At 44.2% G+C, this 17,859-nt stretch overlaps 2 protein-coding genes across 7 annotated transcripts; both read right to left on the reverse strand.

The window, feature by feature from the left end:
• Positions 1 to 1,442: 1,442 nt before the first annotated feature.
• On the reverse strand, positions 1,443 to 10,518 carry LOC311104184 (histone acetyltransferase KAT7). Of its 6 annotated transcripts, none has more exons than XM_084145878.1 (14): positions 10,363 to 10,518; positions 8,000 to 8,147; positions 7,108 to 7,269; positions 6,111 to 6,350; positions 5,850 to 5,932; positions 5,596 to 5,682; positions 5,322 to 5,420; positions 4,943 to 5,032; positions 4,258 to 4,443; positions 4,022 to 4,111; positions 3,775 to 3,915; positions 3,595 to 3,688; positions 3,214 to 3,467; positions 1,443 to 2,567 (listed from the first exon to the last, which is right to left on the reverse strand). In XM_084145878.1, exons 1-14 carry the CDS (start codon positions 10,375 to 10,377, stop codon positions 2,469 to 2,471), a joined length of 1,788 nt encoding a protein of 595 aa, XP_084002004.1. In that variant the 5' UTR covers positions 10,378 to 10,518; the 3' UTR covers positions 1,443 to 2,468. The 6 variants fall into 6 exon arrangements, with proteins under 6 accessions (XP_084002004.1, XP_084002003.1, XP_084002007.1 ...); XM_084145877.1 differs by having other exon boundaries at positions 4,922 to 5,032; XM_084145881.1 differs by lacking the exon at positions 7,108 to 7,269 and having other exon boundaries at positions 4,922 to 5,032.
• A 1,512-nt stretch (positions 10,519 to 12,030) lies between these two features.
• LOC311104188 (glucose-6-phosphatase catalytic subunit 1-like) lies at positions 12,031 to 14,719 on the reverse strand. The gene is made up of 5 exons (XM_084145891.1): positions 14,304 to 14,719; positions 13,971 to 14,080; positions 13,700 to 13,805; positions 13,470 to 13,585; positions 12,031 to 12,840 (listed from the first exon to the last, which is right to left on the reverse strand). The coding sequence occupies exons 1-5, from the start codon at positions 14,519 to 14,521 to the stop codon at positions 12,323 to 12,325; spliced, it is 1,068 nt and encodes a 355-aa protein (XP_084002017.1). The 5' UTR covers positions 14,522 to 14,719; the 3' UTR covers positions 12,031 to 12,322.
• Between the last annotated feature and the right edge of the window lie 3,140 nt (positions 14,720 to 17,859).

Here is a 17,859-nt window from a genome sequence, read left to right on the forward strand (position 1 = left end):
TTAAGAGGCTCCTCTGTCCTCCACTCGTTACCTGTATTAATGGCACCTGTTTGAACTTGTTATTAGTATAAAAGACACCTGTCCACAACCTCAAACAGTCACACTCCAAACTCCACTATGGCCAAGACCAAAGAGCTGTCAAAGGACACCAGAAACAAAATTGTAGACCTGCACCAGGCTGGGAAGACTGAATCTGCAATAGGTAAGCAGTTTGGTTTGAAGAAATCAACTGTGGGAGCAATTATTAGGAAATGGAAGACATACAAGACCACTGATAATCTCCCTCGATCTGGGGCTCCACGCAAGATCTCACCCCGTGGGGTCAAAATGATCACAAGAACGGTGAGCAAAAATCCCAGAACCACACTGGGGGACCTAGTGAATGACCTGCAGAGAGCTGGGACCAAAGTAACAAAGCCTACCATCAGTAACACACTACGCCGCCAGGGACTCAAATCCTGCAGTGCCAGACGTGTCCCCCTGCTTAAGCCAGTACATGTCCAGGCCCGTCTGAAGTTTGCTAGAGTGCATTTGGATGATCCAGAAGAGGATTGGGAGAATGTCATATGGTCAGATGAAACCAAAATAGAACTTTTTGGTAAAAACTCAACTCGTCGTGTTTGGAGGACAAAGAATGCCGAGTTGCATCCAAAGAACACCATACATACTGTGAAGCATGGGGGTGGAAACATCATGCTTTGGGGCTGTTTTTCTGCAAAGGGACCAGGACGACTGATCCGTGTAAAGGAAAGAATGAATGGGGCCATGTATCGTGAGATTTTGAGTGAAAACCTCCTTCCATCAGCAAGGGCATTGAAGATGAAACGTGGCTGGGTCTTTCAGCATGACAATGATCCCAAACACACCGCCCGGGCAACGAAGGAGTGGCTTCGTAAGAAGCATTTCAAGGTCCTGGAGTGGCCTAGCCAGTCTCCAGATCTCAACCCCATAGAAAATGTTTGGAGGGAGTTGAAAGTCTGTGTTGCCCAGCGACAGCCCCAAAACATCACTTCTCTAGAGGAGATCTGCATGGAGGAATGGGCCAAAATACCAGCAACAGTGTGTGAAAACCTTGTGAAGACTTACAGAAAATGTTTGACCTGTGTCATTGCCAACAATGGGTATATAACAAAGTATTGAGAAACTTTTGTTATTGACCAAATACGTATTTTACACCATAATTTGCGAATAAATTCATTAAAAATCCTACAATGTGATTTTCTGGATTTTCTTTTCTCATTTTGTCTGTCATAGTTGATTACAGGCCTCTCTCATCTTTTTAAGTGGGAGAACTTGCACAATTGGTGGCTGACTAAATACTTTTCCCCCCCACTGTATACAGCAGATGGAGGTGATTTCTGGATTCATCCAATGTATATGCACAATCAGTCTCTCGAGTAATAAAACTAGCAGTCAGTAACATTTGCAGCAATTCAAAATGGTGATGGTGAAAAACATCCATTATTTGATCCTTATACACATAAACTGACATACATTGGGTTGACCACAACGCAAAATAAAGTTGTCTCTTTTGCTTGGTGCTACATGCATTTGCTTGTTCCTCTGTAACATGTTAGAGAAAATCTATTCTAATGACACGTTAAAATCTAGTTCTAAATACGGCTAGGAAACCAGTCCTGCACATTTTCAAAACTTTCTTCAAATATACTTTGTCTTGCCAAACCTGTACCATAAAATCTTCTATTGATCATTTAAATATATTGACAGCGTGAATTGAACTTGACATCAAATTCGTACTTCGGCCTCAGACATAGCCTGACTGTGAATTCCAGTTCCTCCTCCTTCTCTCCCAGTGTTCACTTATGCACTCTCCCTCATGGATTTAAAAGGAAAGGACTGGGGTAAGGAACTTCCTCCAGCCAACGTTTTCACCAGTCCGATGCTTTTAAATCCTTGAATGAGTGCACACTTTGGAGAGAAGGGGAAGAAAGAGAATTGGGAATCTTTACACTTTCAGGAAGTCAATTTAAAATAGCTTTAAAAATGACATTAGCCAAAACAGCTTAAAACAGTGGTAAAACCAAACAGAAGTAGAAAAAAGAGGTGCAAAGATGAGAAGAAAAAAAACCCAGAAACAAAACCAAACACTAAAGACAATCAAGACACATGGATACATTGTTGTGCTACCACGACCCCTCCCCAGAATGACAGCTATATTTCCACACGTACTAACTAACTGGTTCACTAGGTTAACACGGTTCTACTGAGAAGTTTTCTGTGAGGAAAGCTAGGGTCTGGATTCAAGCAACCGACCATCAGTATTCTTCTTGATATTATGATCTACTACTTAAACCTGATTAGGACTCTCAATAATAATAATACTCAATAATTCTGCACTAACAGTGTACTGATCAAAAAGTTGTTTGAAGTAAACTATTCTGATAGTGAGCTTTGAACCCAGGTCCTTGGGTTGGAGAGGTATGGTGTAGGGGGAGGGGAGGGGTGTCCTATGTTCCTTTAGGTGGGGTCCACTTTAAGGCAGTGGGTTCAATAGTCTTGCTGCTGCCGCGTTTGGTCTCCTTGGCTTTCCAGTCGTCGATTAGGTCCTGGAGGAGATAGTAGCATGTTAGCCTCAGAAATCCAGGTTTGTCACGCTCTGTTCCAAAACCTGTGGAAGTTCTCCTCAGGAAGACAATCAAAAGGACAGACAACAGTGGTATAGATGTAAACTAGATGTGTTGCCACTTTTTAAACCAATGAAATATTTAGCATGTTTTTGATTTTTTAAAATTCATACACAACTAACACAGCATAGGCAAACTGTCTGACACGGTAGGAAAAAGAGACACAGATAAAGCAACAAAGAAAAAAAATTCTAAAACAAGGAAATGCCTCTCCTGAGGGGAAACGTCACTTGTACTCATATCGAGCGTCAACAGCCTGCACTCCCATTCAAATGCAAAATCCAATACCAAAGTTCTCCAGACTTCCAATAGTAAAGTCAACGAGACGAGATTTGGAAAGATGGCTCCGCGAGACTAGTAGCATGTTAGCACTGCTAGGCTCAATGATAGGTGGATGTCCAAGACAACATCGAGACTAAACTGACATCTAATGGAATAACCCAAACCCCAACTAATTCCACAGTTAGTTGGAGAAATGTCCTGGCCGTCATTGTAAATAAGAATGTGTTCTTAACAGACTTGGCTGGTTAAATAACATAAATACATGAAGAAATAGTAGGTGACATACCTGTCTCTTCAAGACCAGATGCTTCCCTTTCCAGTACTTGAGCATCTGGAGGGACTGCAGGGTGCTGACGATGTCCACTGGGTTGACGGCTGTCTCCTGGCTGATCTCCTTGATGGAGATCTCCGTCCCCTGGAACTGGTTGAGGTAGCGCAGCAGCACCTCCTTCCAGTAGGACCTGTAGCTGATCAGGCCCAGGTCTGAGAGGGGCCGCTCTGGAGAGCCCACCTTCTCCTCCACCTTAGACAGTAGGTAACCTGGGAGAGGGCAGACCACACACAGGGTTACACAGAGACCAGGGTTAGAGAGAAACCAGGACCAGACACAGGGTGACAGAGAGATCAGGTAGAGTTACAGAGACCACAAGGTAGTGGCTGTACTCACTGAAGTCAATCAGCATCTTTCCGTAGCCCTGCCTCATGTACTGTGGCATGGTGAGGATACAGGAGACATTGTAGTTCAGAAACGAGTTCTTCTCCTAAATGGGAGGACATAGATGTTTTGAGTTTGAGAAAAGCACTTAATAAATCAAATGTAACATTATAACTACAACTGACTGGTTACCTTTGAGAAGTAGCCAACCAGATGGCAGCCGGTGTTGTCAGCCTCTGTCATGACGTAGAAGAGGAAGGGCTCCACGTCGTAGTATAGGGTCTTGTGGTCCAGGAAGAGCTTAGCCAGAAGGCATAGGTTTTGGCAGTAGATCTGTGGAAGATAGGGTCATTTAGCAGGGCTATGGTCAGAGTAGGGTAGTCATTACATTCACAAGGCAGGATAACTTCACATTCCCGGGACCACAGAAATCTCTCACCTTGTTCTTTTTACCATCCACCTCAAAGACTGAGATGTTTCCCTTTCGATAGATCTCATCCCCTGGTGGGTGTTTCCAGACACACTTGGCCTGTACAGCAGGAGGGAAAGCACCGATCATAATACAAAAACCTATTCAGAATTGAGATCCACTCTGAAACGTCTGACTACGGCCCATCCATAGAGAACAATCAAAAAACACAGGAGCAACTACTCGACATGCACCAACGTTCTCACCATGTGCCGGCGAAGGATGGTCTGACTCTTCATGTACTTGAGGCAGAACTCACACATGTAGAGGCGTCCCAAGCGGGCGTACTCCTCGGGGTAGGGCGAGTGATACCAGGTGTCCAGCTCGTAGCGGCCAAACACGATGGTCTTGATCATGTTGCTGCCCTCCGCCACCTGGCCCTGCAGCTTCTCCTGCACCAGGCGGAGGACAGGAAGAGGGGAAAGAAAAGAGAGGAGGAAGAGAGGTTTGACCAACGCAGCGAGGGAGAGAGGCAGGCAAGACGCCACGGGAGGAGAACCCATTACCCTCCGTGGAAGCGACCACGGAGAATGCGCTTTAATTTGGAAAAAGGTTAGAAATGTGTGTGGAAAGGATAAGAGAGAGCTTTGATTTGGAAGACTGAAAGGGGAGCCTCTTAAAGATATCAGCTAGAGTAAATCTAGCTCAAAGAGAGCGAAGAAGTAGTTCTCCATAAACTATCCGGTCTTGTAACTAACAATACCAGACAGTGTGAGTAGCCAGATTACCCAGAATGCTCCCCGTCTGGCAATGCCCACCGTAAACGGTGAGAGCTGGGCGTGGACTGGGCCCAGTCCAGACAGTCACTAGTACAGGCTCAGGAAAAGAAAGAGGAAAATGGGAGGAAGGGCGATGAGTTCTCTCTCTTACAAGATCCTCCGAAGCACGTGCCTGGGCTTTTCGAAAGAGCTCTAGGTCGTAATCACTTGTGATGTTCTCCAGGAGGGGCTCTCGGTTGTTGCCGTGGGACTGCCGGTGCTCCTGGGACATCAGAGAGGGAGAAGAAGCCTTTAACCTCAGAACAATCAGCACATCTCTTCAACCGGACACATTATTTACCTTCAACATATCTGTTGTCTGAACAGTTGTCAAACTGTGCTTGCAAGACACTTTTTAATTTTGCAAGTATTATATTTGTTTACCTTGTATATGGGATAAGAGTATTACAACGTGTAGGCTACAAGGAAACGCTTTTTCTTCTGGCACTAATGGAAAAGGGTTGTTTTTCCTTTCCTAGAGTTTGGATTAGAGGTCAGATCACCACACTCACCATGTACTGGTCTTTCTGCTCTTTTAGCAGACCCGAGTTCCTCTTCTTCCTCATTTCTGTCACCTTCTCCTTGTACCTCATCTGTCTCTCCGTTGGGGCCTAATCCATTATGCAATATTATGATACTGCCTTTAAATCCTAAATTCATTGGCACCCTATTGCCTTTCTTGAAACATTTACTGCAAGGAAGGACAAATCCAAAGCAAAAACAGTAGCGTAGTGATATAATGAGATGGTTGATCAAATGAAAGTCCCGGGATCAGGATCATAGTACCTGGTGACGGGTAACGTGTCTGTTCTCGTCCTGCCGGTGGGACAACGTCCGCTCCTCCACCTGTTTGTCACGAGAGGAGGCCCTCGTCTGTGAAGAGAAATCCTGTTTGGTAAATCACAAAAGCTCCCATCCCTACAGAAGATATGCCTACAGTATGTAGTTTTAGTAAGTAGCAGGCAAGACAGATTTCAGACACGGTCCAAGAATCCCACACCTCAACACTAAAGCCAGCTGCCAAGGTCTTGTAGATTTACCTTGCATTCGTCTACGGAGAGGTTGTGGAAGAGAGGGCAGCCAGATATTGAGAAGTGCCTCTCATGTTTCCCTGTCAAATGGCCTGAAAAACAACAAAACAGAGAACGTCAAGTGAAACAAATGCGGAAGATAAACATTAACAGCATGTGTTTTGAAGGTGTAGCGTTCTGAGGCCCACATTGCACAAAAAGTCAACTATGTAAATAAATGTCATGCCTTCATTCACGGTGGAGCTGATGGATAAGAATGAGATCATTTACCCTGGGAGTTGCAGCCTGGTGTGGGGCACTTCATGTTGAAGTTGTAGCTCTCGTGGAAGCGGCGGCGCTTGGGCCTGTGGGAGAGGTCGCTGCCAGAGTCTTTGAGTGACAGCTCCTTGGCCAGGCTCTCGTCGTGAGAGGCGTTGGGGCTGGAGACGTCGATGTCCGACTCCGAGGAGGGGGCGTTCCCTGTTGGGGTGCGGGGCAGAGACTCGTCCTGGTCTGCTGCTCGCTTCAGGTCTGGAAGAGCCAATGAGGAGAAGAACACATGTAAAGGAATAGTTATACTCACAAGCCAGTCAGACACCTCACATGATGGGGCTTAGTTCATATTTCAAGTGCCTGGCTTGTATCTAGAATTATGAATGAGGACATTCCAGCTATCTCACCACTCTCTCACAGTACCATGTTTATACAATTTCAGGACACAAGATTCAATTTTGTTGTGATGCTGTTATACACACACACTATACTATATATTTTTTGTCAATGTTGGTGATACATTTGTTTTTCACAAAATTCCCTTCAGGTTTTTCCAAGGCAGGTTTTTCCAAAGGCAAAAAGTGAGGGGTATGAAACAGGACAGGAGGTAATGATGACTCATCATGACACCAGACACCCAATACATGATCACATACAACGACCCCACCGCACCAGCAACAGCAACCCAGAGGAATGAATAGGGACAGTAGCTACAAGCACAGGCTGCAATTTTCTGCAGAACTGTCTGAGTAACCAGCAGAAACATAACAAATGAGTGGAATAACATGTGGAGGACAACACAAGCCCAAATAATCTATGTTATGAGGACACAAGCCCAAAACAAACTTAAAGAGTAGAAAAGCACTGGATGAGCATCACTGCCCCTTCGAAAACATAAAATGATACAATGAACAGATATCATAAGTAACGCAGCGGGTGGCCAGCTCTGGGGTGTGGACAATGGAGCGGTGGGGGGGCTGTGAGAGAACGTGACCATGCTGCCTCTTCCTCCTACCCTCCACATGCTGCTCCGTGTCCGACCCCGAAGAGCGACTCTGGCGCAGAGGGTATTTCTTGGGGGTGACCGGCGGCCCTTGCTGCAGACTACGGCTACGGGTCACCCGCCGGGCAGAGAAGGTCACCACCTCTGCTGGGCTGATCTGGACAGGGCTGGAATCTAAAAAGACATTTTTTTAAACAGAAGTCTTCGGGGGTCTCTGGCCCTCAGCAGTAATGTAGTCTTTTGTCTCGTCAACGGATAAATCCCTTTCAAGCAGAGACACTTACACTCCCTAAACAAACGGGTTCATTTCCAAAACGACCAGTAGAGTATAGGCAACAAAAACAAACAAAACAAGCAGCCCAAGCAGTAGGCTACTTGTTGTGCATAGCAACTTAATAACAATATCAGCTCAGTTCTCAAATTGAGGACCAAGTGACATGGCAAGCTTTTCAAAAACAACATAGAATGCATCCAGTATTTTTCAATAACAAAAGGAGTGGAAACTACATCATCCTCTATTCAAACCATGACCGCCAGATTGAATAGGGATCAGGGGGATGACTGCTGTCTAAACCTATTCACAGTTTATGACCTTGATTGCTGATATACAATGGCTATTGTTACAGCAAGAGATGACAACCCATGAGCACATCTACGGGTATATCTACAGACAGACCAAGGAGAACCCCAGCATTACATACAGTATCTTCATTTTGAATCTTCTGACTTAGATTATTGTCACAACATTTGGTTCAATGACCTAGACTGAAAACTCATATAGGGCTGGAATCCAAGGGATTCATATAGGATTCATAGTTTTTCAGCAGATTCTTGAAGCAGAAACATAACAATATAAATATTTCGGCCATCTCATGACAGTTCCATATCAAAACAGCATATTTACCTTGTGAACTTTGGCTGAGTCGCAGCGATGCGCGGGTGAGGCGCGTGTTCCTCCGTGTTCTCCCGTAAGTCTGGATTCTGTCTGTGTGCTCGTGGTCAGCAGAGAAGTCTGAATCCTCAGTGCCGTCCGAGCTGCTTCCAGCATTCCTCTTTCATAGAACAAAAGGGAAGATCGAGCGTCAGTTATGCACATCAGTAACATAAACATTATGATTCTTTGGTTTGGTTTCTGTTAGCTTGTATGAACAAAAATGCTAACATTAAATCAATTTATGATTATCTGAAGCATCACTTGTGTGCCCCAATCTAACTATTACTTTCGTTTTCGTCTTCCAACAACATGCGGGAGGAACCAGCGCAATAGCCGCTCTAACTGCGACGTGAATAGGCTATATTCAGTAGCCTACAGTGTTACATTACAGCCTTATTCTAAAACGAATTAAATTGTTTTTTTCCCCCTCATCAATCTACACACAATACCCCATAATGACAAAGTCCTGAATCGAAAGCGTTATGTTTTGGGCAAATCCAACACAACACATCACTGAGTACCACTCTTCATATTTTCAAGCATGGTGTTGGCTGCATCATGTTATGGGTATGCTTGTCATCGGCAAGGACAAGGGAGTTTTTTAGGATAAAAATAAATGGAATAGAGCTAAGCACAGGCAAAATCCTAGAGGAAAACCTAGACACTGGGAGACAAATTCACCTTTCAGCAGGACAATAACCTAAAACACAAGGACAAATATACACTGGAGTTGCTTATCAATACGACATTGAATGTTCCTGAGTGGCCTAGTTACAGTTTTTACTTAAATCGGCTTGAAAATGGCTGTCTAGCAATGCTCAACAACCAACTTGACAGAGCTTGAAGAATTAAAAAAAGAATAATGTTCAAATATTGTACAATCCAGGTGTGCAAAGTTCTTAGAGACTTACCCAGACAGACTCACAGCTGTAATTGCTGAAAAATGTGATTCTAACATGCATTGACTCAGGGGTGTGAATACTTATTAAATTACATATTTCTGATTTCATTTTCAGTAAAATTTCTAAACTACATGTTTTCACTTTGTCATTATGGGGTATTGTGGGTAGATGGGTGAGAAAAAACATATTTAATCAATTTTGAATTCAGGACGTCACACAACAACATATGGAATAAATCAAGGCTCCCGAATGGCGCAGTGGTCTAAGGCTGCATCACAACCGGCCGTGATTGGGAGTCCCATAGGGCGGCGCACAATTGGCCCAGCGTCGTCCGTGTTTGGCCGGTGAAGGCCGTCATTGTAAATAAGAATTTGTTCTTAACTGACTTGCCTAGTTAAATAAAGGTTTAAAAAAAGTATGAATACTTTCTGAAGGAACTGTATGTTTTGAAGCAAACTGGACTTGAGTAGTAACTAGTCTACACAGAAAAAATCAAAATCTACCAGCACAAGCACATAAAATACAAGAATCACCGAAAATATTATTGTTTACAAGCGTCAATGGTTTACATCTTGACTTAGGTGGAGGAGGAGCATGTGTACAAGCAACACTTCCGTAGTACGTTTCCCACAATGCACCATGTCAAAACATAAACCAACTGCCAGAATTGAAATACACTGGGGAAATGTTCCAAAACAAACATGAACATGCAAAAACGTACAACGGACCATGCATATTAACAACATTACCATACTGTTACCTTAACAACTAGCGTAGCGAAAATAATACATTCGAGATTAAAATGGCTCAACAACATGAAGCCACTATGTGTCTTTAACCAATTGCAAGTGAGGAGAGGCGGGACATGAAGAAATTAAACCAATTGATACTATGCTATTCCTGAATCAATCCAATTAAATCGTTGTTTTGAGGAAGACAATTATTTCCCTCACCACCAGCAGGATTCAAGTAGCTACAGCCAGAGAGGTTTGAACCTAGATAACACTTTTTGGTACACCCTGCGGGCCTGTTCCACCAAGCTTTTGGTTCTATCAGTGCTAGCTGGTGGTTCATCTGTTAACTAGATAACTACGTTAGCTAGCTAAAGCGATTGTGAAATGTTTAAATGCGCCCCATCACTATAGCCATGAATGCACACACGTATAGCTAGCTAGCACATTAGCTAGACCAGTATCGCATCAGCTTGCAATGGCATTTGTGCTATTCTAAATGTTACACACAATTGATTGTACTGTGCTTTAACGCAAACTAGGGCTCAATTAGCTCCTATTTGTCACGTTATAGTGACATTGCGAAATGATAGCAAATTAGCTAGTTAGCTAAGCAATTTCACATTACATATAGCTAGCATGAGTCAGTCACCTGTATTTTACCACTAACGTTACGTATCTAAATAAACCAAGTGCTTACCTTTCTCCGAGGCATTTCACTTTAACGGCTTCAGTTTTAAGACGTTAGCTATCCCTTAGCAGTAAAAATAAACAGCGTTTTAAAATGAAAATGCTCACGAATGAAACTGGTTGACTGGAGATACCGCTCAACGTTTGTCTCACACTTCCGTGGTATGTTCAAGCAAGTCGACACGTTTCGGAATGTTTTGAAACGGTTCTACTGTTATTAAATTGGCCACTAGATGGCAGTGTTGTAACGTGTACATGATGGGCCCTTGTATAAAGGGCCCTTGTTATTCGGAATCGTTGGGACGTCCCTACCCCCCACATTGAAGTTTAAATGTAAGGTTAGGGTTTAGGGGTAGGGACGTCCCAAGGACATTTACATTTTAGTCATTTATCAAACGCTCTTATCCAGAGCGACTTACAGTTAGTGAGTGCATACATACAAAAATATTTAAAAATCATAAAGATAGTGTACAGGGAAATACACTGCCAATACATACACTGACTCATACAGTTTACATAAAAATAAACAGTGTTTTTTTTTTTTCTTCTTCAATGGCTGTGCGAAGTTCCTGGATATTGGCGGGAACTGGAACACGCTGTCTTACACGTTGATCCAGAGCATCCCAAACATGCTCAATGGGTGACATGTCTGGTGAGTATTTGCCCACTGAAGTCGGTTACACGGCGGACTGCAGTACACGTGGTTTGCGGTTGTGGGGCCAGTTGGACATTCTGCCAAATTCTCTAAAACAACGTTGGAGGCAGTTTATGGTAGGGAAATTAACATTCAATTCTCTGGCAACAGCTCTGGTGGACATTCCTGCAGTCATTCAATTGCACGCTCCCTCAAAACTTGAGACAACTGTGGCATTGTGTTGTGTGACACCTGTGTAATGATCATGCTGTTTAATCAGATTCTTGATATGCCACACTTGTCAGGTGGATGGATTATCTTGGCAAATGAGAAATGCTCACTAAAAGGGATGTAAACACATTTTAGCACAACATTTGAGAGAAACTAGCTTTTTGTGCGTATGGAACATTTCTGCAATCTTTTATTTCAGATCATGAAACATGGGACCAACACTTTACATGTTGCGTTTATATTTTTGTTCAGTATATATGTAATTCTATGCTCATCCTCCTTCTCTCCCTACAACAATATTTAATGAAGACAAGAAACCGATTGGGAGTGCTTCTTGATTTTACAATCTAAAGACTGAATCCTCCACAGGCCTTTCTGGCTGAGAGCGATCACAACATTCACTGTGGTCTATCTACAGTAAGTGATTATTAATTATGCTATTTGATAGTCAAATAAAATGTGCCATTGGGTATTACAAATCACAGGGCATTTATAGGAAAAGGGGCTGTTTCACAGAACATGATTAATCTGGATTGTACACAATAAAAATAATTTTAAAATAATAATGTACAAATAATTGTCTCTCATATTATATAAAAAAGAAAACCAAGTAATGAGATAATAACATCGTTATATTGCTGTCTAATTTCTCAGGGCAAGCCCTGTCCATGACCACTGCACTGTGTGATGTTGCCACCCCCTCCATTGAAAAACGACAGCTGATCCCCCTATGGACATTTTATTCCCCCCCCCCCCAACGGACAATTACCCTGCCCCCACCCAATGAACATTTATATTTATCATTGTCACAGTTGTAAACATGTATATATTATTATTATTGTTGTATTTTTTTATTGTTTCATTCACACCTGTAGCTCGGAGCTTAAGAATTTCACTGTACACTGCAACTACATCTGTGCATGTGACAAATTTTTAAAAAAAAATATCTAATCTAAAACATCCACCTCATTCAGCAACAAGGGCCAACCATGTCTACTGAGCGACCTTCAACCCCTTTCAACTGGGGTGAAGCTTCCTGCTTCTCCTATGACAGTCCGTCTCTGGCTGTCCCTTCAGGGCATTTCTCACAGAATTACAATAAGTTCTAATTAGTAAAAAACTGGTGTTTCTTCCTGTTCCGTCCCGCTACCCAGGCCACGCAGTAGGGCACTATGCCCACAGTGGCCAGGGGCACAGTGGCACTCTTACAGAAAGACAGCAGGTAGAACAGAGCCCTGGTGTGGGCTGGTGGCCTGAATGAGTCCAGTAGGTGGAGCAGCAGCAGTGTGGTGCCCACACATGCCAGCCTGTAGGTGGCGCCACTTCCTGCTCTCCGGGCCTCGGTGTAGAGGGGCGAATGCAAGCCCAAGCCCAGGCCTAACAGAGTGCCGGTGTTGCGTAGGAGGCTTGCGAAGGGTGTGGTGTCTATGTGGACCCATTGGGGCCGCTGGCACCAGCGCTGGGCCTTTTCCAGGGTCCAGAGCAGGTCCACCCCCAGGCCCCTGAGGACCAGGTAGAGGCCCACGGTGAAGGAGAGCAGGGAGAGGGTGGTGTAGGTGTAGCGTCTCAGACTAGCCCTGTAGATCCACTGGGCCCGGTCAAAGGCCTCCGCCACCAGGATGCCTGAGAAAACGGACAGGCATGTCAAAGAGGACTCCTTTCCCAGCTTTCACTTGCATGTTCTCAATTGGGAAAACACCTAACAAAGGCGCCAGGCACCTACTACCATACCCCGTTCAAAGACACTTAAATATTTTGTCTTGCCATTCACCCTCTGAATGGAATTCACCTGGTCAGTCTACGTCATGGAAAGAGCAGGTGTACCTAATGTTTTGTACACTCAGTGTATATCTGAAAGGTTTGTATTTGTATTTATTATGGATCCACATTAGCTGCTGCCAAGGCAGCAGATACTCTTCCTGGGGTCCAGTAAAATGTAGGCAGTTATACCATTTTTCAAACATCACAATACATTTCACAACAGATTTCACAACACATTAAGTGTGTGCCCTCAGGCCACTACTCTACTACCACATATCTACAACACAAAATCCATGTGTACGTGTGTGTATAGTGCGTATGTTATCATGTGTGTATGCATAAACTACATCTATGGCAGAAGTTACACCAAGCCTATCAGTGTTCAAAGCAGGGCCATTACCAAATTGCTTATCCAGAACTGAAAGGGCCTACAGGGTAGGGTGTAGGGTTTGATTTAGAATTCGGTATAAGAGTCTGGGCTCTCCACTGACCTGTGACGACCCCAGCGATAACCTGGTGAGGGAAGTGGGCAGCGATGAAAACCCTAGAGAGGCAGACACACACCTGCACACACCAGAAGACAGCCCACAGGGTCCCGCGGACACACCTGACACACACACACACACAGGGAAGGACACACAGTCACCTACTTAGAGAGTTGGATCATTCAATCTAGGTAATTGTGTCTAGCGGATAAACAACATAGAATTTGATCTCTTACCAGTTCTTGATGTGACCCCCATGTTCCTTGAGGAGAATGGCGAGGAGTGATGAGATCATAGCGTAGTAAACCCCTGCAGCACTCATGGCATGACCCGATGGACTTCCTGTGAGAGGAGAGCTGCTGTCAAGTACAGTATTGCTTGAAAAAAATGAATCGAACTGAATGGAATTTAATTCATTTGAATTTAATATACTGTATGGATTCTCCAGAAGGGAAAGGTGTTTTGCCACCAGCAGCAGACATACAGCACAGACAAACAGGCACTCACCTGGACCAGTCTCACAGGTCATAGGGAACTGTTCAATTTGTGGCGCTGATGAGTTGCCATAGTAAGGAGTCTCTTGAACCCACCAATAGGGACGCTCGCCAAACAGGATCCTGTGTAGATACGAGAGAGTAATGTATCATATATCACATATTGAATCCTCCTCTGTCTGGCAACATACGCACTGGAGGGATCATCTGTTGGATCGTTCTCATAGCATAGTTAAAACATTCGGAACCTGCAGTATTTTCATCCTGGAAATATACATATTATATTGTTATTCTTTATCTTAGCATCTGAGCACTGTGATTAGCATTAGTATTAGTAGTCACCTACCATTTGAAGATGAGGTTGAGCCAGTCTCCCACCACAGCCACCCAGACCAGCTTGACCCCCACTGATTCCCGCAGGTGGAAACACACAGGGAAGAAGACAAAGAAGGTGTTCCGCAGGTCGGCTGCCATGGAAACAAACAGGAACCAGCTCTGAGTGTCCCTGTAGTGAGTCTGGAGGTATCGTGTGGCGCTAACCCCATAGGCGTGGACAGTATCCATGGCTGCTCTCTAGTTCACTGTATCTGACAGTCACACTAACGTTAAGTACAGTCTTCAACGACCAGTCTATAGCTGCTGCTGTGTCTGATATCCTATGTCAGAAGAGCAGAGGTGTCTGCTGAGATGCCCGCTGGCAGTACCATAGTTCTGTGTGTATTGTCTGATAAAGTCAAGAGCTAGTGGCTTGAGGTCTCTGTGCAGCCCTTGTAGTGTGTGCTGCTTGTCTGTCCAGTGCCCGCCTGTCACCGCTGCCATCCCTTTTATACCCTGTGTGAACACCTGGTCACTCCACCACGCATGATCTTTGGACTGGAGAGAGTGAGGAGTGAAAAGAACTGGACAAACATTACATCATGACTGACTGCACTGCAGCCGGCTGGTCAGAGCATCACCATGGGGACTACCTGTGGTGTGGTATTGCTGGAAGACCCCTCTACATGCATGCACGTGCTTACACACACCAGTGGCGGATGGTGGGAGGAGCTATAGGAGGACGGGCTCATTGTAATGGCTGGAATGGAATAAATAGAACGGCATCAAACACATCAAACATATGGAAACCACGTTTGACTCTGTTCCATTAATTCCATTCCATTACAATGAGTCCATCCTCCTATTGCTCTTCCCACCAGCCTCCACTGACACACACATATCCATGCACACATACTCATCACCACCATCATGTGTCATGCATGTGCAGCGGCTGCTCCTCCAGCAATCCCTCACTGCCCTGTTGAAAGTTCAGAGTGAGTAGATTCCAGATGAAATCAATGTGAGGTGTTCTTTTTCCCTCTTATCAACTCCATCACCTGGTTGCCGTCTTATGGGGCTAGTGGAGTTGAACAATAACAAGAGTATGGGTTCAATATAAGCGCCAATGGATCGCTGATGGATTTTTCCTGTCAAGAGTTCAATATTCCTCAATGTCTCATTCTTCCATCATTCTTATTTAATTCAATGAAATTAAACTACATGTACACTAAGGGTTCCAAAAGGGTTCTTTGGCTGTCCCCATAGGAGAACCCTTTTTGGTTCCACGTAGAACACTTTTGGGTTCCATGTAGAACCCTCTGTGGAAAGGGTCCTACTTGGAACCCAAAAGGGTTCTACCTGGAACCAAAACGGTTCTACCTGGAACCAAAAAGGGTTAATCAAAGAGTTCTCATATGGGGACAGCCGAAGAACCCTTTTAGATTCTAGATAGCTTCTTTTTTTCTAAGTGTATGGTTAACCATGTTGAGACAGAGAACCTTTCCAGGACATACTACTCAGCATGTGTTGCTGAAGACCAAAGGAGGAGAGAAAAAGAGGAGAATGTGGAAAAACCCACAGTGGACTGGCACGCCGAGCTGTTGATGGAAAAGTGGGTAGCCTGGTTTAGTGGGGGTTGGCATGGAGGGGAGGAGGAGAGGGTCTGTGTGTTACTAAGAGGTCCCTGTTTACTTCTAGCTGAGTGTTCCCAGCCACCACCCTCCAACCAGCACAAGTTTCCAAGGTGATATGTTATCTGGCCGTGGCCGGCTGACAAGACATTAGGCCTGTTCCTTGCCTGCTGGTGCTGTTGTTTGCTCCACAAACCATCATCTTCCCCAGGGAGCTAAAAATAACACTAGCATGGTCGCACTGTGCAGCCCACCACACACGTACACACACATCCTACAATTGTAATTTCATGTCCCCCCCAACTGCACTAATGGAGCGGATGGCTTTCCCTTGAGAAGCAAGGTCAGGGAGGGGGGACACAAGTGAACATGTGTGTGGGGTGTGGAGGGGAGGGGGGGACCCAGGTGAGAGATGCATGATCCAAGTGTGTTTTGTTGGAACTCTTCCCTGCTGGTAGAATAGGATACATTTTTGCTATATTTAATCATGCAAACTTTGTAAATCCATTACAAACCTATTGATATTTTCTAGCCAGCTAAGGGACTGCTACTGGTGTGAGAGGGGAGAACGTTGTTATTTACAACTGAAGGAGGACACTAACTGTGGCTGATCTCTGCTATGCAGCATGTCACTGTGAAGTTGTTTACTCAGTCAAGAGCCTCTTGTTTATGTCTACACAAATACTTGTGTGATTAACAAGGCAATTGTCTTAATTGTGTCACATTGATTACCAAAGTGCTATAACCAGGCTTAATAAACAGGGTTAAAACAGAGGTTAAACCGGGCACGCCATCACCCCATAATACCCTTGCCATAGACCACATCACCAACATCACCGCCCTGCACACCAAGGTACCATCTGTCCCAGTGCACTGTACTGATAAACTGGAGAAAAACACACAGTTGTCCAAATATTGAATGTTCAGCCGGTGGTTGTCTGCTTTGTATGGAGATCAGGCTTCTGAGCTGTGGCTGTTTGGGACTGTGAGTTATGACCAAACCAGGTCTATTAGTAAATGATTACAGACATCCCCAACACATTCATCACAAGTGTGATGATGCATTATGCACTAGAGACTAAACCTTCCGTTCATTACATTGTCTGGTGTTGCTGTTGTTCACCACGTTATAAAAGGAGGATAATGGTCTACTGGAGACGAGCTGGACCAATGTGGACGTTGACTTTTAGCACCAGGGATTCACAAGGCTCTTGCGTAAATAATGCATTGATGTCAAGGGGAGATTTTTGTGAAAGTTATCCTTGCAGATCACATGCTAGGATTCCTCCCTGATTTTCTGGACTCTGTCAGCATCCTCTTTCATTAGTTGGAGAGGCTTTCCTTTAAGGAAGTTCCAAAGGATAGTCAAACACTGGGGTCTCACACCATGTATAGGCCTAGATTTAATTTAATTTATGGTTTATTTTAATAGGGACAGGTACAAGCACATTGACATATTGAATAAACAATCATCCGATGTGTTGCATTATAGATAGATTAGCATATTAAAATAGCATCACTGTGTTTACACAATAAAATGTAGCCATAAAGTTGAGGTCCTCTGGTCTGTTCAGCATTTATACATCTGTTATAGAAGTTGTTGTCGAAAGAGAAACTAGACTAATTAAGGACTACAGGCTCAAATGAAGTGTTGTACTATACTATTATGAACCTCAACTTATAGGCAACTTCCCCTCTATTGCCCTTGAGAATAGACAGATGAAGCCATAGCGTGTGACATGTGTATGCATGTTGCTCTCGATGTCTCGCCAGGCAGTCTGCCAAGAGAAACCAAATGATAAACAGTCTTGTTATGACAGTAGGGTTATTTCTAGAAACTTCCAACATACATTCCCAAGTCAGTTCACACTCCTCACAGTATGCACTGAACCAAGAGACCCTGACATTAAGTATTTTTTGCTACACCTTCTTGTTGCCATAATGAAAAACATTTCT

The sequence above is a fragment of the Coregonus lavaretus genome, assembly GCF_964263955.1.
Source record: "Coregonus lavaretus genome assembly, chromosome: 28".
NCBI classification, from domain to species: domain Eukaryota; kingdom Metazoa; phylum Chordata; class Actinopteri; order Salmoniformes; family Salmonidae; genus Coregonus; species Coregonus lavaretus.

Bases quoted from the DNA above. Each gene is read 5' to 3' on its own strand.
- LOC311104184 (XM_084145877.1), bottom strand. The intron at 4,444-4,921 runs GTAAGAGAGAGA...CGCCTGGTGCAG, and splicing joins CACGTGCTTCGGAGGATCTT to GAGAAGCTGCAGGGCCAGGT. The intron at 3,916-4,021 runs GTGAGAGATTTC...TATCTTCCACAG, and splicing joins TGGATGGTAAAAAGAACAAG to ATCTACTGCCAAAACCTATG.
- LOC311104188 (XM_084145891.1), bottom strand. From the start codon at position 14,521: ATGGATACTGTCCACGCCTATGGGGTTAGCGCCACACGATACCTCCAG. The intron at 14,081-14,303 runs GTAGGTGACTAC...GTATCTACACAG, and splicing joins CTCAACCTCATCTTCAAATG to GATCCTGTTTGGCGAGCGTC. The intron at 13,806-13,970 runs GTGAGTGCCTGT...CTCCTCTCACAG, and splicing joins GACCTGTGAGACTGGTCCAG to GAAGTCCATCGGGTCATGCC.